This window comes from Meles meles, chromosome 2 (assembly GCF_922984935.1).
Source record: "Meles meles chromosome 2, mMelMel3.1 paternal haplotype, whole genome shotgun sequence".
Taxonomy (NCBI): Eukaryota; Metazoa; Chordata; class Mammalia; order Carnivora; family Mustelidae; genus Meles; species Meles meles.
In genome coordinates this window covers 98,620,834-98,644,000 of record NC_060067.1, presented here as the reverse complement: position 1 = coordinate 98,644,000, position 23,167 = coordinate 98,620,834, and the positions used below count along the sequence as shown (strand labels likewise).

The 23,167-nt window shown below is 35.9% G+C and overlaps 1 protein-coding gene across 4 annotated transcripts in view; it reads right to left on the bottom strand.

The window, feature by feature from the left end:
* The window catches only part of ZGRF1 (zinc finger GRF-type containing 1), an 84,042-nt gene that overhangs the window by 15,593 nt on the left and 45,282 nt on the right, over positions 1-23,167 (bottom strand). For all 4 annotated transcript variants that reach the window (XM_045997335.1, XM_045997337.1, XM_045997336.1 and 1 more), the window contains 9 exons: positions 22,964-23,148; positions 21,612-21,808; positions 19,744-19,883; positions 15,214-15,357; positions 12,838-12,952; positions 11,132-11,394; positions 8,858-9,017; positions 4,374-4,451; positions 3,762-3,909 (listed from right to left, as the gene is read on the bottom strand). In XM_045997335.1, coding sequence (XP_045853291.1) covers positions 3,762-3,909; positions 4,374-4,451; positions 8,858-9,017; positions 11,132-11,394; positions 12,838-12,952; positions 15,214-15,357; positions 19,744-19,883; positions 21,612-21,808; positions 22,964-23,148 — 1,430 coding nt within the window. The remainder of the gene's footprint in view (positions 1-3,761; positions 3,910-4,373; positions 4,452-8,857; positions 9,018-11,131; positions 11,395-12,837; positions 12,953-15,213; positions 15,358-19,743; positions 19,884-21,611; positions 21,809-22,963; positions 23,149-23,167) is intronic.

Sequence of the window (23,167 nt, the reverse complement as noted above, 5' to 3'; positions counted from 1 at the left end):
GTGGTCTGTAAGCATATTTGAATCTTATAATTCTCAAAAATTATAGCAGAATACCATTATTCTCAAGGCAAAAAGCCTGATTAAAAAAAGCTAACATTTAATCTCTGGAACTAAATATAAACAAAAGGAAAATCACTGAATTTTCTGATTAGACATGGTCAATTGCCCCTGTAGATACACACACTCACTCATACACACACACACACACATGCACACATAATTTTTTTCCCTCTTAACAATCTGGAGAACAATTCCACTTCCTTTTATTTTTAAAAGATTTTATTTATTTATTTGACAGGGAGAGAGATAGTGAGAGAAGGAACACAAGCAAGGGGAGTGGGAAAAGGGAGAAGCAGGCTTCCCACTGAGCAGGGAGCCCAACGCGGGGATTGATCGCAGGATGCTGGTATCATGACCTGAGCAGAAGGCAGACACTTAAGGACTGAGCCACCCAGGCACCTCTATAATTCCACTTCTTGGTAGCAAGGGCAGTCCACAAAAATGGAACATATTTTTTGTCAACAAATGTGACTGACAAAAATATGCTTTACAAATTAAATACTACCTCCATAGATCCCATAAAATAAGAAATATTATATATATTATTATATATTATATATATTATATTATATAATAATATTTATCACATATAATAGCCCTGTCAGTTAGATTTTCCTTTTGTTAAAAACAAAAACAAAATCAAAGCCATATTTATGTTAGAAAATCCATGCTTTTTAAATAGTCATCTCTTTTAAAATGATCCAGCAGAAGACACCACTGTAGCAATATACACTGCTCATGTTATCACTTTCAAATATCATTCATTATTTAATTTCCGGAAACTATACCTGATAAAGACAACGTTAGACTAAGAACCCGAAAGTTGTGAACCAGGAAGCAATTTTTTTTAAAGAAATATCTAGCACAAAAACCTAAAGAACTAAGGTTTCTTTAAAATATTATATGATTTGTGGGGCGCCTGGGTGGCTCAGTGGGTTGGGCTTCTGCCTTCGGCTCAGGTCATGATCCCAGACTCCCGGGATCGAGCCCCGCATCAGGCTCTCTGCTCAGCAGGGAGTCTGCTTCCCTTCCTCTCTCTTTGCCTGCCTCTCTGCCTACCGGTGATCTCTCTCTGACAAATAAATAAATAAAATATTTTTAAAAAAATTATATGATTTGTATCTTTAATTTATTATATTGCTAAGATTCTAAACACAGAAGAAATTTTATTACCGATCTAGAAAATAGCAATTAACTATGAAGTATTTTTAAAATTTAATTTTATTGTAAAGATATGCCACTTTAGAAATGTATTAGCTCTGAATGCCTAATTGGAGCTTGGAAATTTGCTAGACAAAACTTTTTTTTTTTTTTTAAAGATTTTATTTATTTATTTGACAGACAGAGATCACAAGTAGGCAGAGAGGTAGGCAGATAGGAAGCGGGGGGGGGGGGGGAAGCAGGCTCCCTGCTGAGCAGAGAGGCCGACGCGATGCGCGGCTCAATCCCAGGACCCTAGGATCATGACCTGAGCTGAAGGCAGAGGCTTTAATGCATTGAGCCACCCAGGCACCCCTGTTATACAAAACTTTTTAAAAAATGTTTCCTTTAAAAGAGTTTTCACTGGGCACCTGGGTGGCTCAGTTAGTTGAACATCTGACTCTTGGTTTCAGCTCAGGTCGTGATCTCATGGGTCATAATCTCATGGGTCATAAGATCGAGCCCTGTATCAGCTCCAAGCTCTGCAGGGAGTCTGCTTAAAGATTCTCTCTCTGCCCCTCCCCTCACACATGTGTGCATGCAGACATGTATGCACTCTCTCTTTAAAATACATAAATCTTGGGGCGCCTGGGTGGCTCAGTGGGTTAAGCCGCTGCCTTCGGCTCAGGTCATGATCCCAGGGTCCTGGGATCAAGCCCCGCATCCGGTTCTCTGCTCAGCAGGGGACCTGCTTCCCTCTCTCTCTGCCTGCCTCTCTGCCTACTTGTGATCTTTCTGTCAAGTAAATAAATAAAATCTTAAAAAAATAAATAAATAAAATAAAATACATAAATCTTGGGTCGCCTGGGTGGCTCAGTGGGTTAAAGCTTCTGCCTTCGGCTCAGGTCATGCTCTCAGGGTCCTGGGATTGAGCCCCACATCGGGCTCTCCGCTCAGCGGGGAGCCTGCTTCTCCCTCTCTGCCTGCCTCTCTGCTACTTGTGATCTCTGTCTGTCAAATAAATAAATAAAATCTTTAAAAAAAATAAATACATAAATCTTTAAAAATAAATAAATAAAAGAGTTTTCATTTGTAAACAGATACCAATGAGCAATAGATTATGCTATCTGGGCTTTCACATAGAAAATTATCAAAGAAAAAAAGAAAATTATCAAAGAAATCATTAACAATTATTCTTACATATCAATATTATGTTGGACAAGTGAGTAAAATGATAATTTACATAAATGACTAATTTGCATGAATTGAACCCAGTCAAAATAAGCCCTTCTGGATTTAGCTGCGGAAAATGAAGTAGTTAACTCTGTAACTCAAAATAACAGAAAGCTAGTCTGAAGTCTTCTGAGAACTTCTATAACCAAAACTTGTAGATTGGTTATTATTTGCAATTTCTCCCTCCCTCTCTGTGAAAGTATTACATATCCACACCCTTTACCATGTAACTTTGCAGTGCTTCTCACCAGAGAGATAGGGGGAGTCTATTTCCCTGTCCCACTAAATGTTAGGCTTGGCCATATGACTTGTTGCAGCAAATGGAATATTAGCAGACATGACATGAACAAAAGTTTTAAAAGTATTTGTGTGATCTAGACTTCCTTCTTGAACTTCTGCCATCTGTCAGTAGAAGACCATCACACCATCGGCAATTGTTCTCAGAATAAGAGATCTGAACCATAGCCTCAAGCTGGGCCTTGCCAACTGACCTTTAGAGTCGTAATTTTGTTATCTTAAAGTACTGAGATTTTGTTTGTTAAGCAGCATTACTACTGAAATAGCTACACAATATGGGGACCCAAGTATGCTGATTTTTCTGAATCTCTTGCAGAAAGTAACCAATGTCTACATGGTCCAAGAAGTCAACAACCCTCTTTTCTTCCTTTTCTCTTTCTTTTCCTCATGCTCTCCTTTCACTGGAGGAGGCTACTGACTGACTTCCTTCTCATCAGCTACCAGCTGAAGGAAGCTGCCCAGATAAGAAGATGATAAAGGGCTGTGGCTACTTGTTACAGCTTGAGATCCTGTGTGTCCAGTCTTGGCTTCTAAAACTTAGAAGAAAGTAGGGGCACCTGGGTGGCTCAGGGGGTTAAAACTTAGAAGAAAGTATATGAACGTCCTAGATTCTCAGATATAGACAAACCCTGAAAGGCTTGGCTTTCTAGGAAGGCATTAAAGACAAATTTGACTTGAGTATTTTGCCCAGGGTCAGACCTTCTTTTCCTTCCCCATTTCACCTAGAAAAAACCCAAGTTTCATTTAACTTGCCAGGAAATCTATTCCCATCTCTTCTCTTTCCTCTTTAAGCTTATAAAAAGATATACAAATATGGAAAAGGAGAAAGGATAACTCATTCATGGTTGGATCTGTTCACAAATTTGAAGAATGTTTTGCAATAAGATAAAACATGCAATGGATAGACATACACACACCTTTTATTTGACTCCAAACTATCACAGTCATTTGTTTTATTTAAAGGGAATATTCTTCATTAACAAGAATAAAAGAATTCTGAGTAATATATACAAATTAAGAAACAAACTCACCTGCTTCAGCAGAGTTTTATTGGTCCCCAGTTTATGCTGTTCAATACTTTTTCTGACATAGACCCTTTCCAGAGGAGTCAAGTCTTCTTTCATTAGTGCATGTAGTTCTTTCAGTTGTTCATTTTCACTTTCTGAGCCAGCATGCAAACTAAAAAAGGAATTACATAAAAGAATACCCCTCTCTTTTTTTTTAAATCAACATGTAATGTATTATTTGTTTCAGGGGTTAGGAATACCCCTCTTTATCCCGTTTTCACAACATTAGAAAAAAGTAAAATAGAGATTTTTTCTTTTTCTTTTTTTTTTAATTTGACAGAGAGAAATCACAACTAGGCAGAGAGGCAGGCAAAGAGAGAGGAGGAAGCAGGCTCCCCGCGGAGCAGAGAGCCCGATGCGGGGCTCGATCCCAGGACCCTGGGGGATCATGACCTGAGCCAAAGGCAGAGGCTTTAACCCACTGAGTCACCCAGGCGCCCCTAAAATAGAGATTTTCTAAGTTAACAACAACAAAAAGGTAAAGCTTTCTCCACTCTTCTTCAAAAACCAAATTTAAAATTATATAAAATTATTATACTTCTTTGAGCGCTCTGACTGAAAAATCAGTGTTCTTACCTATAAGGTAAAACTGGCTTGGCAATCTTCCTGACACTCCCAACTCTGACAAACTTTTCAAAGCCAAGACTGAGAAGCCTTGAAAGAAAACAAGATAAAATAGATTCTGATTATTTAGAAGAATTTATAAAGCAAAGTTTCACCTAATATTTATTAAAATTATTTTTGTGTGTGTTTTATAGTGACAGAATTCAACCTGATATGCCTAAATGCAGTAAATGCAATGTAGATAAAAACTTTTTTATATAATGCATTTTATAAAGAATTTTTAAATTATACTGAAGATTCATTAAATGTTTCTAAAATACTGATGTTAGTATTTATCACAAATAAAACTGTCTCTGACATAATAATATGGAAAATAGCTACCATATGCTTAGCATCAGCATTTATTAGGAATGCGTGCCCTATTTTTACATACATTATCTCATTTAATACTCATTACCGCTCTGCATGATAGTATCTCATTTTGTAGATGAGGACTCCAAAGATGAGGTATTTTGCTAATGCCACAGAGCTAATAAGTAGAGTCAGCCATGTCTGTCAGTCAGCAAGTCTGTCTACCTTCGAAAGCTATGATCATTCTTCTACATACATCATCCCCAATTAGGGCTTCGTGAAGAAGCAACTCTCACCTACCTTTCCATCTCATTTATCTTAGAGCTCTGACTCTAGGTTAGGAACAGAGTAGGGAGCTCAATGAATACCAGTTCTCTACAACATCTTCTGTCACCTCAAATGGAAATTTAAAGTGCTAGAAAGCTAAATAAACTATAGCTTTCCACACATAGTTTTCCTAAATAATTTGGAAGCAGTTTGTTTAATGTCAATACGTGGATAAATTGCAACTTCTGCATATTTCATAGTCCTCATCTTGGAGACAGTCAGTCACTTTTCAGTCTCAAAACATAGATTACATTTTTTCAATTCAGTTTTATGTTAATTCTGTGATGATAGAGTATGCAGTATCCTCATACCACTAAAATAGGGTAAAAAGTATGTTTTTTGAGGGCACCTCGTTCACTCCGTCAGTTAAGCATCCTCCTGCTTTGGGCTCAGGTCATGATCTCAAGGTTATGAGATGAGCCTCACCTCAGGCTCTGCACTTAGCCTGAAGTCTGTCTGTCCCTCTCCCTCTGCTCTTCCCCCCACCTCACACGCTCTCTCTCTCTCTAAAATACATAAAATCTTAAAAAAAAAAAAAAGTACATTTCATTTCTTCTCAAGAAACTTTGTCCCATCCTGTCCATTACTGTCAGAGTACATTGTCCAAATGTATTGCTAAATGTTATTTTAATGTGAAGAAATGCGTGAGTTTAGCCTATATGCAGTTGAGGTATATATCCTAATTATAGATCCATATTTCTCAGGTCCTTATCAGAGGCTTAAACATTGGAGAATTTCTCCTAAATGTTTTAGTATTCAGTACTTACCTTCCTTCTTCATTCTAACTTTATGATTTTTCTACTTTTCTAACAGACTACAGTTAAATTTTCATCTCAAGCTGAGCAGTCTAAAGCTTTTTCCTGTTTAGCCCCCAAGTAACTCCTCATTGTCTTGAATCAAGAAATGTATTCAGTCTCTGTTTTAGATTACTTAGAAGACTGTACACTGGCAGATCCTTTCTAAAGGACAATTTTGAAAAATATATTAGGAAGCTTAGAAAATATTTACATCTTGGGGTGCCTGACTGGCTCAGTCAGTAACCAAGCAACTCTTGATCTCAGGGTTGTGAAATTTAAAAAAAAAAAAAAAAAAATTTAGGGCCACTTGGGTGACCCAGTCAGTTAGGTGCTGACTGTTGATTTCAGCTCAGATTATGATCTCAGGGTCATGGGATTGAGCCCCACATCAGGCTCTTCACTCCTTGCTCAGTGTGGAGCCTGCTTAAAATTCATTCTCTCCCTCTTCCTCTGCCGCTCCCTCACCCCCGTGCATGCAACATGTGCGTGCTCTCTCTCACTCTCTCAAATAAATAAATATATCTTTAAAAAATAAAGTTTACATCTTTTATTCTAGGCCTAAGACTTTTCTTTAAGAAAAGAATCAGAAATGGAAACAGACTAATATCTAAGGATCTTTACTGCAATATTATTTATAATGGCAAAAATCTAAAAAAAGTTTACAGATCAAAAATTGCCTGGCTGGCTTAGTCAGAGAAATGTGGGACTCTTGATCTCGGGGTCCTGAGTTCAAGCCCCATGTTAGATGTAGAAATTACTTAAATAAAACTTTAAAAAATTGTTTAATTAAAGTGTAAGCATATCATTGCATTGTATATGACAAAGTTGAGAAAAACTGTTTTTTCTAAAAAGATGCAATAACATAAATAATCTTTTTAAAAAGATTTTATTTATTCATTTTAGAGAGTGAGCAAGAGCATGTGAGAGCAGAGCGGCAGAGGGAGAGGGAGAAAGAATCTGAAGCAGACTCTGCACTGAGCACAGAGCCCCATGTGGGGTTGGATCCCACAACACTGAGCTGAAACCAAGGGACAGATGTTTAATCAACTGGGCTACCCAGGCACCACAATACTTTATCTTTATGTGAAAAAAACAGGACACAAAATACTACATTATGTTGAATGCTAAGTATGGAAAATAAATGGGTATATGTGTATGCATTAAAAATCTGTAAAGAAATATATTATCTGGGGCGCCTGGGTGGCTCAGTGGGTTAAAGCCTCTGCCTTCGGCTCAGGTCACGGTCCCAGGGTTCTGGGATCGAGCCCCGCATCGGGTTCTCTGCTCGGCGGGGAGCCTGCTTCCTCCTCTCTCTCTGCCTGCCTCTCTGCCTACTTGTGATCTCTGTCTGTCAAATAAGCAAATAAAATCTTTAAAAAAAAAAAAAAAAAAGAAATATATTATCTGTATAGTCTGCATATTTTCCACCTTAAGCATTCATTTATATAATTATAAAAGTTAATTTTTAAAAAGCCTATATATTTTAAAATGAGTTCTTTCTTCTAATCAAACTTTGTCATTTATGTCAAAATTATGTCAATATGTCATTGGGATATTGGTAAAATATGTAATATTTTCTTTGCATTAAAAAAATTTTTTTTAAGTATTGTATTTATTTTAGAGAGAGAGAGAAAGTGAGAGAGAGGATGCATGACTGGAGAGAGGGGCAGAAGGAGAGGGAGAAGAACAAGCAGATTCTACATTGAGGGCAGAACCCAAGACAGGGCTTGATCTCATGACCCTGAGATCATGACCTGAGCCAAAATTAAGAATCAGATACTTAACTGCTTAATTGACTGAGCCACACAGGTGCTCCTTTCTTTGCATTTTCAATAAAATTTTACACAGTCACAAAAATTTTATACCTGCAAGACAGATTATGATTGTCTTCCTTAGATCCCTATTACTAAAATAAAAAATTAATTTGACTAAACTGATCAGCTACTTTACTATTATAGGTTCATACAGACAGGCATTTAAGAACGACCTATAAGTTGGTTCGGCAATTTCAGCCCACTTCCAAGGTTCTTGAGTCAGGAACAAAGGGCTTTTATTTATGGCATTGATAACAGCATAAGCAACCACAAATATGCACTGTTTTCCCTTGGTCCCCAAGTCCAGTGGAAAGACACAGAAGGTCCAGATAGATCCTTGCACTTGCATTGTGTTGAGCTGCAGAAAAGGAACACTGAACTCGGAGAGCCACTCTTTTTATAACAGTAAGCAAATCTGCTCTTTGTCTTGGAGGGAGACACTACCTTGTCAATCAAGGCTGCTTGCTGCAAACATAACACTGAGAAATGTCTTGGGTAATTGTGGTCAGGGCTTTGCATCCTTAACATCCCAGGAGGGATGCTCAGTGTCCCAGGGCAGATTGCCACCCTCAACAATATACCCTTTGGCCCTACATGACCGAGCTTAATTTTTAGTGAGTATGCTGTCCTTGTGCCAACATGGTCAGGTTTGGTATTTGATTTTATCATGTTTATAACCTAGTAAGTTAGTTTATTACTGTTTCATTGATGCTCTCTTAGTCAGAGACTAAGGCCTTGAATTTTTGACATGCCCAGCAAAAATATGCATGGATACTCAGGGCCCACGATGGATTGTCTCTCTCAACAATAACCTAAAATATTAACTACTTAGGGGGTCCTGGTTGGTTCAGTTGGAGAAGCATATGACTCTTGATCTTGGCGTCCTGAGTTCGAGACCTACGCTAGAGGCAGAGTTACTTAAATAAATAAAACTTTTAAAAATTTAAAATAGAATAAAATAATAAAATATTAGCTATTTATTTTTTTAAAGATTTTATTTATTCATTTGACAGACAGAGATCACAAGCAGGCAGAGAGGCAGGCAGAGAGAGAGGGGGAAGCAGGCTCCCCAATGAGCAGAGAGTCCGATGCGGGGCTCAATCCCAGGACCCTGGGATCATGACCTGAGCCAAAGAGAGAGGCCTTAACCGACTGAGCCACCCAGGCACCCCAATAGTAGCTATTTAAATATACTAGTCATACGTACCCAAGAAGAACTCTGTCCACAGCTACATTAGTGGAAGAAGAAATGAGAAGTTTCCATGGTCTTGCATTTCCAACTGTAGGAACTTCACTCTTTTCAAACAGCTGTACAAGAAACAAAATCACCACTGCCAGCAAATAACTCTTTCCAGCTCCAAAAACACCTAATTATTTTGAAGGAAGGGGAAAAAAATAAAGGCAAAACTATAAATAAATTTCTGAAAGCACAAGAAACATTTCATCCATCTGCCTTCCTCTCTCCTTTGTTTAAATTAATTTGTTCAAAAAACATTCATTGAGTTACCCCTATGTGCTTAGCACAGGGGATAAGTAGATAGATAACCAAAGACCTCCATATTTAATGAGACCCTAGACAAAGTAAAGGAACTTTACTTTGGTAAGTAAAAAAGAACATTTCTTCTTTTGCCATTTAGAAATTTATGGTATGTATAAAAGAACATTTCTTTCAGCTTTGGTGGAGATGGGAATGCTTCCTAAAAATAAGAAGTGCAGAACTAAGTCTTTCAGCATAAGATATCCAGACTGCTTAAAGAAAGGTTATTCTAGGCAAAAGCATGACAAAGTACGTAGATGCTAACTATTTCTATACAGGCTATTGCAAATAGGCAAGAGATGAGGCTGACAAGATAGGCAAGAGGATAAATCAGAAGAGTTCTGCATGGTATGGCTAAAAAGTTCATTTTGTCTTGTAGGCCAGGGACCGTCCCTGAAGGATTTTGAGCAACAGAACTGACTTAGGCAGATTGTATTCTGTAAAAACTACTTGAGTGAAAATAATTACAAAAGGTAAAACTAAAGGTAGATCAATTAGAAAGCTGTATGACAATAATTGCTACAATATTGTTATTATACTTTAATACATGCTAACTTCCCTGAGTGCCTCCCTTTCCTGAGTGCCTAAGCCCTTTACTAATCAGTTAAGTCATTTAATCTTCCAGTCCTAAGAGACAGATGCTATTATCAACTCCATGTTACAAAGCAGGAAATTAAAAAGATAAGTAACCTGCCCAAGATCATACAGCTAATAAATAAAAGAGTCAGGATATAAATCCAGGATTCTAGCTCAAGAGCCCACCTTCTCAGCAGTAGGCAATATGAAGGTATGATGAAGGCTGGGCTTAAGGGGATGCTAGTGATCTGGAGAAAAGAAAACTGATATGAAAGAAAGGTAGACACTAGAAGGGAAACATCTCAGTAACTGATATGATGAGGGAAGATAAACAAACAGTAGGAGGAAGATTAAGAGAGGCACTTCATCTAGGGAGAAAGAGTAATCAAGCATGACTCCCAGATATCTAGCTTGGTCAACAGGGTGGATGTGATGTAAATCCTCCAAGTAGCACAAAACAGCTCAGTGGAGGTCTGTGAGAGGAAATGGGTAAAGGGGTGACAGAATCTGGATAGAATGATTAGTTCTAAGAGGGGGAAAGTAAAGCTCCCTTACTGGGACAGAACCAAATGAGGTTAAAAATAGATTCAAACTTAGGTAAATTGGAGAAGAAGAGCAGGATATTGAGAGGAGTTTCTGTTATAAGCTCCACTTCCTGTTTTAGAGGAAAGATCAGTTTCAGAAGAGAGTGAGGCAGGGGCAAGGAGGATGCCCTTTATAATCTTCATATAAGAATGAAGGTTTGGGGGGCGCCTGGGTGGCTCAGTGGGTTAAAGCCTCTGCCTTCAGCTCAGGTCATGATCCCAGAGTCCTGGGATCCAGCCGCGCATCAGACTCTCTGCTCGGCAGGGAGCCCTCTTCCCTCCGCTCTCTCTGCCTCTCTGCCTACTTGTGATCTCTGTCTGTCAAATAAATAAATAAAATCTTTAAAAAAAAATGAATGAAGGTTTGGAATAGCTGCTGGGCAGGATCAAAGAGTGAATTGACTAGGAATTAAGAAAAGGCTTTGCTGCTCAGAGTTGAAGTTCACTCTGATAGTACAACAGGTGGATACCTAGATCACATCTGGATGCTGTGAATAATGAGTGTATAATGCTACTCATTCATCAGATATGCTGCCTATTCTCCCTTTCGGGGTGGTCACTTCTGCTCTCATCTAATAGTTTACTAAAGTAGGTTCAGATTCAAAATAATCTATGTAGAGTTTTTCTGGAATCTTGTCTGACTAGGAAATTAAAAACAGACTAAGTTATATAACAGTATATTTACTTATATAAGTATATTTATATAACAGTATATTTACTAGAACTATTATCTTTCTTATATAACAGTATATTTACTAGAACTATTATCTTTCTTGCTTCTTACCATGTATGATCGTGATAGGGAGGGTATGGATTTGCAGTTCCTTTACTTCTTCAACATTTTCATGGGATGCCATCATCTGAGCTATCTGAATTAAAGCTGTAGCTTGATCCTTATTTAAATTGTGTGCCTGAATTAATTCACCAGCTAATCTCAATGTTGCTTCTAAGCTGAGAAGTTCAAATTTTGTGTTGACATTTGAGAAGGCTGGTGGGATAAAATTTCTCTTATTGACTCTCTTGTTGCTAACTATAGTTGATGAAGACCTAGTAAAAAGGCAAAAAAAAAAAAAAATAAAGAATAAAAAGGAAAATGAGGGGTTTTTGAAATAGATAAATAAACCTCATAGCTTAGCCTTCACTTCATATGCATCACAGAGAACCTTTTTTTAAAGGTACAAATGGATATATGTCCCAATCTGAAGAAACAACATTTGTTGATGACCAAACCAACATATGTTGATGACCAAATATGCACAGGCACTATGCTAAGCATTTTACATATTACTGGATATAATCTTAAAAACAACATTAAGAAGTAACCACCCCAAATAGAGATACAGAAATATTAATTTTTTTCCCCAAAAAGCACACAGATAATAAGTGGTGTACTGATTTTAAAGCCCATGTTCCACTATACAAGGCTGACTTAGATAATTAATATAGCCTCTATTTCAGGTAATACTGCAATAAATAAATTGGTTTTATTTCTATTTCTATAAAGAATAGATTCATTTCAAAGATTAAATAATGAAGATAGGGTGCTCGGGTGGCTTAGTCTAAGTGTCTGCCTTCAGCTCAGGTCATGATTCCAGTGTCCTGGGATTGAGCCCCATGTCGGGCTCTCCACTAAGCAGGAAGCCAGCTTCACCCTCTCCTACTCCCCCTGCTTGTGTTCCCTTTCTCACTGTCTCTCTCTATCAAATAAATAAACAAAAAATATTTTAAAAGGCAAAAAGATAATAATATAATGGAATCAGAAGGATTTTAATTTTTTACCTAGAACTTCATTATGGTGAGAAAAATGAAACACCACAAGAGAGATCATAAAATTCCAAATTAGAAACAAGACTTTATCTACCATTTTAGTGAATTTAATAGACTATCACTTCCAATATTTTAAAAAAGGGGAATGGTTCTTGAAAAATTGAAAGTTATGTTATGTCAAGAATAAAGTTAGTATCAATATACATTACTGAATTCAACCTATAAAAGGATTCTTTTAGATATTCAATCATTTGTGGCATAAAAATACAAATGAATAAAAAAAATCAACATTCAAAAGATCCTTGGGGCGCCTGGGTGGCTCAGCGGGTTGAAGCCTCTGCCTTCGGCTCAGGTCGTGATCCCAGGGTCCTGGGATTGAGCCCCGCATCGGGCTCTCTGCTCAGCAGGGAGCCTGCTTCCCTTCCTCTCTCTCTGCCTGCCTCTCTGCCTACTTGTGATCTCTATCTGTCAAATAAATAAATAAAATCTTTAAAAAAAAAAATCCTTAATATATTATTCCTTGACAAACAGAAAAACTTTTTATAGTTTTTGTTTTATTAGTTTTTATTTTTAACTACTCACAAGCCGTAATTTCATGGTCTCTGAAAGATAATAAAAATAGTACTGGCAAAAATTTATGTACTGTACTTTGATTGCATTTTCATATTCACGTTTAGTCACACTTTGGAATACCAATGACCCAAAGGTAAAATAATAACTTACATTGTTAACAAATACTGTGTTAGAGGTAGAGTAGCTGGATTAAAGTTGTCCTGAATGTTTTTCAAAGTGGTCAGTTCTGTGCTAGCATTACAAACCAACAATGCATGGACCACCACTGTAGAGAGAATGCAGAAAATGAACATTTAATACCAAAAAAAATGGATCATAAAAAAACTATCAAAATGTTCAATTGGGTGGCTCAATTGGTTACGCATCTGACTCTTGATTTCAGCTCTGGTTGTTATCTCAGCATTCTAGGCTCGATCCCTGTGTCAGGCTCTGTGCTGGGAGTGGAGCTTGCTTAGGATTCTCTCTCTCCCTCTTTCTCTGCCCTCCCCTCTCCCCAAATATTCATTTAACTCAGAGCTCAGCTACTGAATTAATCACATGACATAAAATAAACCCTTAAGTACATGTGGAGGTCCTTTCATCCATTAAATTAAACACTACCTGCTTATTCATACATTTTATATGGGTATCCATAAATTGCATAAGTTAAATCAAATTTACGCTTCTATACACTAGCTAATGAGCAAGAACAACTATTCTGAGTTAGTGCATGGTAACACTGCTCAACAGTTCCAACTAACTAGCATACCATCTTGTGCTGTACAGTAGGATTTCTGTAATTTCTGAACATTTTCTTTCATTTCTTCAACTATTTTATAGGAAAATACAGAAAGCATAAAGTCAGAAGGCTGACATGGGGGAACAACTGCAACAAATATGAAAATTAAGTAACAAATGTTTATTCAAGCTAGTTGACTAGCTTTTTCAGTTCTTGAAAAAAATCAAAAGTTAAAAATGTACACAAAATACTAGAAATAGGGGGGTGCCTTGGTGGCTCAGTGGGTTAAGCCTCTGCCTTCAGCTCAGGTCATGGTCTCGGGGTCCTGGGATCAAGCCCCACATCAGGTGCTCTACTCAGCAGGGAGCATGTTTCCCTTCCTCTCTCTCTCTCTCTCTGCCTACTTGTGTTCTCTGTCTGTCAAATAAATAAAATCTTTAAAAAAAAAAAAAAGTACTTGAAATTGGGATGCCTGGGTGACTCAGCTGATTAAGCATCTGCCTTTGGCTCAGGTCATAATCCGAGGGTCCTGGGACTAAATCCTATGTAGTCCCAAACTGGGCTCCTTGCTCGGTGGGGAGCCTGCTTTTCCCTTGCCTGCCACTCCCACTGCTTATGCTCTCTCATAAATAAATAAATAAATAAATAAATCTCACAAATAAAATCTTTCCTAATAAAGTTTTAAAAAAATACTTGAAATGAATCATTAAATGTTGTGTCTCTAATTATAGACCAAATTGAACCATCAGGAATTATTCCAGAGATCAGGATGTATAGAGAAATCTATAGATTCTTTGAATTGGACAGGGATTCAGCCCAGAAAACTTCCTTTATTAAAAATAATAATAATAATAATAAGGCTAGTAGCCCACTATCTTATTAAAAACTTCTCAAAAACCATACCTTCCTGTTCCACTGCTAGCAAAATTCCTACAAAATCTAAAAGATCTTCTCAATGTAAAAATAAATGATGTGTTTACTAAATGTATCCTATTAGAAAAATAAGCCAAAAGAATTAAAAAACCAAGAGAATCAGAACCTGATATGAGAAATTATTTGAGAAAATTCTTATTTATATTTTTAATGTTTATATTTTTAAAAATCAGTTATATAAAAATCAACATAAGGGGCGCTTGTGTAGCAGGTTGGTTAAGTATCCAACTCTTGGGTTTCAGTTGAGGGTCTTGGTCTTGTGGTCATGAGATCAAGCTCCGCACTGGGCTCCGTGCTCAGCGTGAAGTCTGCTTGAGATTCTCTCTCCCTCTTCCAATGCCCCCCACACCTCTCTCTCTCTCTCAAATAATAAATGGATGAATCTTAAAAACAAACAAACAAAAAAACTTTAATAAAATACTTAAGTGAGGGTTCAAGATTTTATCATATTGTTAGTTCTCTGACACTTGAACTGCAAAAATATATATTCAACTTTCATACCTATTTTTGGGAACACATTGCATACAATATTAGGAAATACAAATGAATACTTTTTTTTTTTTTTTTTTTTGGAGAGTGTGCATGAGCCAGGGAGGGGGTTGGGGGAAGAACAAAGGGAGAGGGAGAGAGAGAATCTTAAGCAGTCTCCAAGCCCAGTGCAGAACTCCACCCTGACAACCCTGAGAACATGGCCTGAGCTGAAATCAAGGGTCAGACATTTACCCAACTGAGCCACATAGGTGTCCCGAGGTGGCTGGCTTTTTGCTGGCCTTAATCAAATAATCCCATACAAAGTTAGCATCCTTGCTTACAATGCATCTTATGTCTATCATTCTTCTTTTAATATAAATTAATATGAGCATGACAACACTTACCGTTAGTGGGCCAGTTAGAAGGGAAATAACCTTTCAAAGGTAGAAGCTCCACCTCATTGATAGATGATGGTCCAAAGAAAGCACTACATGCAATAAAAGTATCCAATTCAAAGTCCAGGGTTTTTGATACCACCCAAAGATCATCTGTAAAGATAAACATTTTTTAAAGAACTCAGAACTACGCTCAATTCAAAAGTACTTTGGATTTCTTATGTGCTTGGTCACATATTATTTCTCAAAAAACAAAATTAGCTATTATCTACCAGATTCTACCCAAACTAAAACCTGAATAAGTGACATTTTATTTTCATGTTTTAATGCAATTATTTTTATGTTTTTTTAAGTTATTTTATGATTATATTAAAAAACAGTGTAAATAAAGTACATAACATCTAACCCATCTTTCTTATAAAACAACTTTATAGCTATAACAGACTTTCCCAAGGAAGAACATTAGTCTAAAAAGACGCTCTGCCATGTAATGGTTTTCATGCTCAAATAAAGTTGGCAAGCTGTGGATAGAATACAAGTTCTCTTAACAGACTTCTACTTAACTGATGCTCTAGATTAATTAATGTTCTTCTTTCTGTATAAAATGCCATCTCCACAGCATATTGAGTACCCTTAGTAGGTTATTTCCCACAATACCTGTACACCATTTCTACCACCAGTTGAGCTGATATTTACAAAGAGTCAATTTTATTTGTTCTAAAATTTATTTATACCAGTTGGATTAGTTATAATATTATAACTTAATCAGGTATTATTTGAACCAATAATAACCATTATTATTTTGAAGAAAAATAATTGTTGCTTTAAGAAAATTAATTTAGAAAGACTTAAGATTTACTTTAAAAAGTCACAAAATACACAAGAAAAACTGCTTTTGACTCAAATATATTGAGACAAATGTAAAAGATTAGAAAAGAAATTAAAAAATTTGAATCACTCTCCACTTAGATTTCTTCACAAGTTCTTGCTCCATGTTTAAGAATTCTGAATGGTAATTCTTTATGGGTGGTGTATTTGTGGGTATGGTTTACACAAGATAAAAAAAGATCACCAATCAAAACACCCAGTCTAAACAAAAGCCTTAATTCTTCATCAAAAGATCATTAAATAAAAATATATTCAAATATTTTAAGTTTAAATGTTTAATGTTCATGTGCATTATTTATTATAATCCCTAACTTAAACCAACTTTGAAAATTAACTGACAAGTCACGAGTCTCAACTGCATCAGAAAAGATGATTTATTGGGCTACATTCCCATCTTGGAAAGTCCAATGCATATCAGCATATTTAAGGTTCTGAAAAATCTTAGTTAAGGTTATTTGCTTAATGCAGCATTTTTCAAATTTATTTAGCCACAGAATCTATTTTTTTTACATTGACTTTTATCAATATCCCCACAGAACTATTATTTTAGAAAATGTTTATGCTTTAGAAAAAGCTGATTTATTATAGTATATTATATATCTAATTTTTTAAAAAATATTTGCCATATTTGCCAGACACCTGCGTGGCTAAGGCGGTTAAGCGTCTGACTCTGGATTTCAGCTCAGGCCATGATCTCAGGGTAGTGAGATGGAGCCTCACTTGGGGCTCTTCGCTGGGCTTGGAGCCTCCTTAGAATTCTTGCACTTCCTCTCCCTCTGCCCTTCCCTTGTTCTATCTCTCTCAAAAAAACAAAACAAAAAATGGCCAACTGAGGTAACACAGAAACAATTTATTCCTTATTTGCTAATATTTATTTAATCCAACCATCACCATAACTTAAAAAGATCTCCAATTCAAGATAGTTGATCAAAAAAAAAAAAAAAAAAATTGTTTGCCTTTCCTTTCTCTCCATATCCCACTGAAATGACAGGAAAAATTTAAAATACAAATCCAATACAATGTTAGAAAAGAGTCAGTGGGAATGGCATGCCTACTTCAGAGCCCTAAGATTCTTACAGAAGCCACAAAGAGAATGAGAAAGGATGATGATAAAAATCTTATAAAGCCAGGAAACTCCTGATTCTTTATAGATGACAGAAAGGAATTCTGGGACTAGGGAAAGAGGAAGAATTTTCCCAGCAGATTCTCAGGATAACCCCAACCTCACAACCAAGGGGACAAAGAGGAATTGTGAGTATTGAAGGTCAGCTGAGACATTAATTAATGGATGATGGAATAATCCTATCACTCTTAGAGCAGGTGACTCCAGGATTTGTTTTGAGACCAATTTAGTCTTTGGCTAAAACAAAGACTGCCAGAAGGACTTTAAGATAGAGAAACAGGGCAGCATACCCACTAACTACTGCCACCAGGAATAGGTAAATAGACCAGAATCTATTGGCAGGTCACGTATCAAGCAAGGGGAATTTTTTTTTTTTTTAAATAAAATAAAAATAAGCCAGGGGCACCTGGATGGTTTGGTGGAGCATGTGACTCTTGATCTCAGGGTTGTATGTTTGAACCCCACGTTGGGTGTTGAGATGACTTAAAAAAATAAAATCTTAAAAACAACAATAATAACAAAAACCCCATACAGTAATACATATTATACTCTGGGTCAAAAGACATTTTAAATATCAGATAGATGCTATTATTATCACCATTTTATTGATGAAGGAAGAATGAGGCCCGAAGAAGTTAAATAAATTATCCATAGATACAAGGACAGTAAATGGCAGATCTGGGACTAAACCCAACTCCCTGACCTCATTGGAGCTGCCCATACTGGGGTCAGCCTTCACCGCTATGCAGTGCCAGAAAGAGCAGCTGATACCACCAGGGGAAAATTAGTTTACAGGCCAAAATAATGAGACAATTAAGGAGAACAAAGACTTAAAAAAAAAAAAAATACTGGATTACAGAGACCTACAGAAAAGGAAATACCAGAACAGATGGACAAAGAATTTAAATTTATCCTCAAGAGATTTTTTTATAAGAGATAAGAGATGATAGTAGCAATGCAAACTATGACCAAGAAAATAATGAGAGAGAAACAAACAAAAATATTAGCTGAAAAATATGGTAGTTAAAATAAAGTTATAACTGATGGGATAAATAGCAGAATAGATACTTTTGAGGAATAACTAAGCAATTTAGAAGACCATGTTGAGGATATTTCCCAGAAAGAAGAAAGGACAAAAGCCCAAACAATATAAAAGAAATGTTTAGAGAGTCAGAGAAGCTAATATTGGAATAATAAAAGTTCTAGAAGAGAAATAAAAATAAAGTGAAGATTATTTGAAGAAATAATGGAAATCAATTTCCCAGAATTTAAAAAATAGAAAAGATAAAAGACTTTAATATTTTTTATAAGATTTTTATTTATTTATTTGAGAGAAAGAGAGAGAGGGATAGAGAGAGCACAAGCAAGGGCAAGAGGGAAAAGCAGGCTCCCCACTGAGCAGAGAGCCCCACATGGGTCTCCATCCCAGGACCCTGGGATCATGACCTGAGCTGAAGGCAGACACTTAACCGACTGAGCCACCCAGATGCCCTGACTTCAGTATTTAAAACAAACAAACACCCTATGGAGATATGACTGACATGCAAAAAGCTATACATATTTAATGCATATAGTGGATGAGTTTGGAGATAGAAGACTTTATATTTAAAAGGCCAACAGTGTGCCCATAAGGAGAAATTGGAAAAATTCATATGTAGACACATTATAGGGAAATATAAGACTATAAAAGTCAAAATTTAAATTCTAAAGCTTCCAACCAAAAAGAGAAATAACATATAAAGGAGTAAGAATCATAATGGCATCAGATTTTCAACAGCAAGAACATAACCAAGTATATGAATACTTGGTTAAAACATAAAATTGCTGCTTCCACAGGTCCAAATATTAAATGAAAAGAACTTATAACCTAGAATTCTAAATGTAGCAAAACTATCATTCAAATATGAATATGTAATAAAAATATTCTCAAGTATTCAAGGCTTAGGAGGCTTACCATACAAAGACCTACATTCAAAACAGTTTTTGATGATACATATTAATAAGAGAAAAATCCAGAAAATGCTAAACGGGAAACATGAAATAAATGTAATTAAATTACCTTGGACAAGTCTGTAGACATTTTTAAAAGGTAGTTATGTTCAAGGATGGGAAATAAATCCATACCAACCAAAATTTATGGGTTTAAATTAGTGCTATGCAAAGTAGCCTATCTCAAATAGTTTTGTTATTGGTCAGCAACATGAAGTTTCTGCTAGAATGCAATCAACAAATCAACATAATGCTTCCTTCATTCAGAAGGAATATATACTTATATAATGCCAAGAAGCTAGTATAATTTTTGAACAAAATTAAATAGATTTGGGGAGTCTTTAGTAAGGTTTTTTAAAAAACTAAAATTTTTAAAAATGCTTTTTGGAAATGGTCCAATTTATTATATAATAATTCACAATACATGCTACTATTAAGCAGTATTTTATAAAACCTCTTTAAAAGAAAGAATTTATAGAGCTGTTATGTAACAGAGATGCAAGGCTAGACATAGTCACCAACACGATCAATCAACTTACTTTTGCTATAAGTTGAAGAACTTTCCTTCCGACTCAGCTTAAGATAAAGTTTGTTTTTAGATTCACTATAAAATTCAGGATTTACAATAGTAAACTTCTTCAGTTTGCCATACTGTTTTCTTTGATAATCAAATCCTTTTCTGAAAAATGAGTAAAAAGTAAAAATGAATTTAAATATTAAGGGACAAATTTTTTACTGAGATATAATTGTCATATAACATTATAGTAGTTTCAGGTGTACAATAAAATGGTTTGATATATGTATATATTGTGAAATGATCACCACAATAAGTCTAGTTAACATCCATCACCACACAGATTTACAAAATGCTCTCCTTGTGATGAGCACTTCTAAAAAAAGATTTATGTATTTGATAGTGAGAAGGGGCAGAGGGAGAGGGACTCTCAAGCAGACTCCCCACTGAGCACAGAGCCAAATGTGGGGCTTGATCTCATGACCCTGAGATCAGGACCTGAGCCAAAATCAAGAGCTGGACGCTTAACTGATTGAGTCACCCAGGAGCCCAAGATGAGCACTTTTAAGGTCTACTCTTTCAGCAACTTTTAAATATGTAATACATATTTATGTATTATGTATGTAATACAATTACCATACTGTACATTATAATCCCAGGACTTAGTTTACAAGTGGAAGTTTAAAAGTACAGATCTTTTTCTTTTCATCTTTAACATTTTTAGTAAGATTTTATTTATTTATTGGACAGAGAGAGAGAGAGGCGGTAAGAGAGGGAATACAAGCCAGGGGGAGCAGGAGAGGGAGAAACAGGCTCCCCGCTGATCAGGGGCTTGATCCCAGGACCCTGGGATCATGACCTGAGCCGAAGTCAGATGCTTAACAACAGAGCCACCCAGGTGCCCCTTCTTTTCATCTTTAAAATACAATACTAAAAGTAAAGAACCAGGGTGAGTATATGTTTAATACTTTCATACATGTACACAAAATTAAAAAATACTGTGTCAAAGGAAGATAATAGCAACCATCATGGAATCATCAATAGTTTTAAAAGAGACTGAGATAGGAAAAGTATCCATGAAGTATATAACAGATAGAGTACCTCAGTTTTGAAAACTATATTATCCCCATTATTTCCATATTTTCTAGGTTATTGTGATGATTAAATGAAATAACATATGCAAAGTACTTAGAAGAGGGCACAGCATGTATAAACCCCCCAGAGATGTTATTAAATTACCATGCGAAAGTTCATTATAGCTACTTTTATAAGACATTTTTCCAAAACATAGCATTCTATTACCCTCCAAAATTACCTAGTTCAGCCTTGTGAATGACCACTATTATCCAGCACTGATAAAAATTATTCTTGTGGTTTGTTAAGCAGGGTTTCCCTTAGGATTGTGACCGTATATAAAAATGCTTGGAAAACCAGCATGCCTGCCAGTCACCTTCATATTGCTGACACTGCTTGATGTTTAGAGGGAGCCAAAAACAGCTTTAGAAAATTATTCCCATTTTACAGTTAGAAAAACTGAGGTTTTAGATACTTTTAAATATTTTCCCTATCTCAATCTCTTTTAAAACTGATGACAATAAGGGCCCCTGGGTGGCTCAGTGGTTAAGCGTCTAACTCTTGATTTCAGCTCAGGTCCTGATCTCAGGGTTGTGGGAGTGAGCCCCACATTGGACTCTGTGCTCAGCAGGGAGTCTGCTTGAGATTCCCTCTCCCTTTCCCTCTCCCATACCCCCAACTTGCTGTCTATCTCTCCCACTCTCTAAAATAAATAAATAAATCTTAAACAACAACAACAACAAAAAAAACTGATGATAATCATGTGAGGTTATTGTCTTCTGATATAATACAGGCACTATTTGGTACCAAGAAACGTACCTCACCAAAAGTTGGCATTCCTCAAAGAGAGGTATCTTTTGACTTCTTAAGTATAGGCCAATACTCTTTATATCACTTAAAACCATGCTAGGTAGAGAGTCTTCTTGTGTTAAATATCCTGGGGTCACTTCTTCAAGCCACTTGAAAAATTTACATTGTTCAGCTTTGGGTCCATCACATGTATAAAAGAGACGGCCCTAAGAGGAAAAAGATATTATAATTTAGGAAAAAAAATTTTATACTTTACTGTTTTTGTACTGTATTTGTCAAGACTTATATAAAAAGTTGTTTGGCATTAATGTACTTTAACAAATTATTTATTATAGAAGTTAATCTTTTTATTAATATCAATTTAAGCAACACACTAAAATTTAAAACCACCTACTTTTCCATCTATTTTCTCCTCATCAAAAAATTACATTATTCTGGGAATATAAGCTTATTTGAAAAACAAAATTTATTGTTTTCCCAGCTTAAAATGTTCACTATAGAAAACCAGAAAGAACTATAAGAAATACCTTGTGCATTTCTTTTTGGCCTTTTTTGTCACTCACATAAGTGTGTGCATATGCACACAAAAATATACACAATATACTGTTTTTTAAAATAATATAACTCAGATAGTGATGGATAATGATGTATTTTCTACTCCATAACTTAACCTTTATACACAACATACTGTACACATGACAACAATGACATCAAATTATCTTAAAAAGAAAAAAAGACTTTTGATGGTTCTATAATATTTTATTCTGTGGTTATATTATTTATGAATTCTTGATTTGACAATTGAATTTACATCTAAATATATATATGCAATACATAAACATTTTATTAACTTGACTTCTCCCACTCTAATACATTATCATCAATGCAAATAAAATCACTATGCTTTTATATTCCTATGGCCTTATCTGTTACTCATAGTGGGGATCACATAATAGACTACTTCAACTTTCACTTCTTTCAGGCTCATCTCTGCATTCTCTAAGATCTCAGGTTGGGACATATTCCTTTCTCAGTGCTATAACTGTAATTTGGGCATATCCCTCCTACTGTATCAATTACACTATTATACAAAATTTCCTTTTATGTTTCTTTCTCCATCCACCACTATGTAGTAAGTTCCTAAGCAATGTGAAGGATGATCTTAACTCACACTTTTGCATCCCAGAACACAGATATCTTTCAATAAAAATTTCCTGGGAATTTACTGTATGTTAGTTACTAACACCTCAAGTGGCTCCTAATCAAAACTTGCTCTTTAACTAAACTTGTCCTAAAGCAGTGGGTACCTAAACTTTTTACAAGTATTTGGTGGGGCAATAGGCAAGAAGAGGCAACAATACCTTATTTGGACCATCCTTTTTAACCATGACAAGTTTTGCAGGTTGATGATGATGGCAGAATGGCACATTACTTCCCACATTTTTCAGTTTCTCTCCCTTTAATGATGTGTAAAATGATATGTCAACTTTTGAAAGAGCTTTGTGTAACCTCTGTGCCAAGCCAAACAGCAATATATTTAGATGTTCTACCAAAAAGAAAAGAAA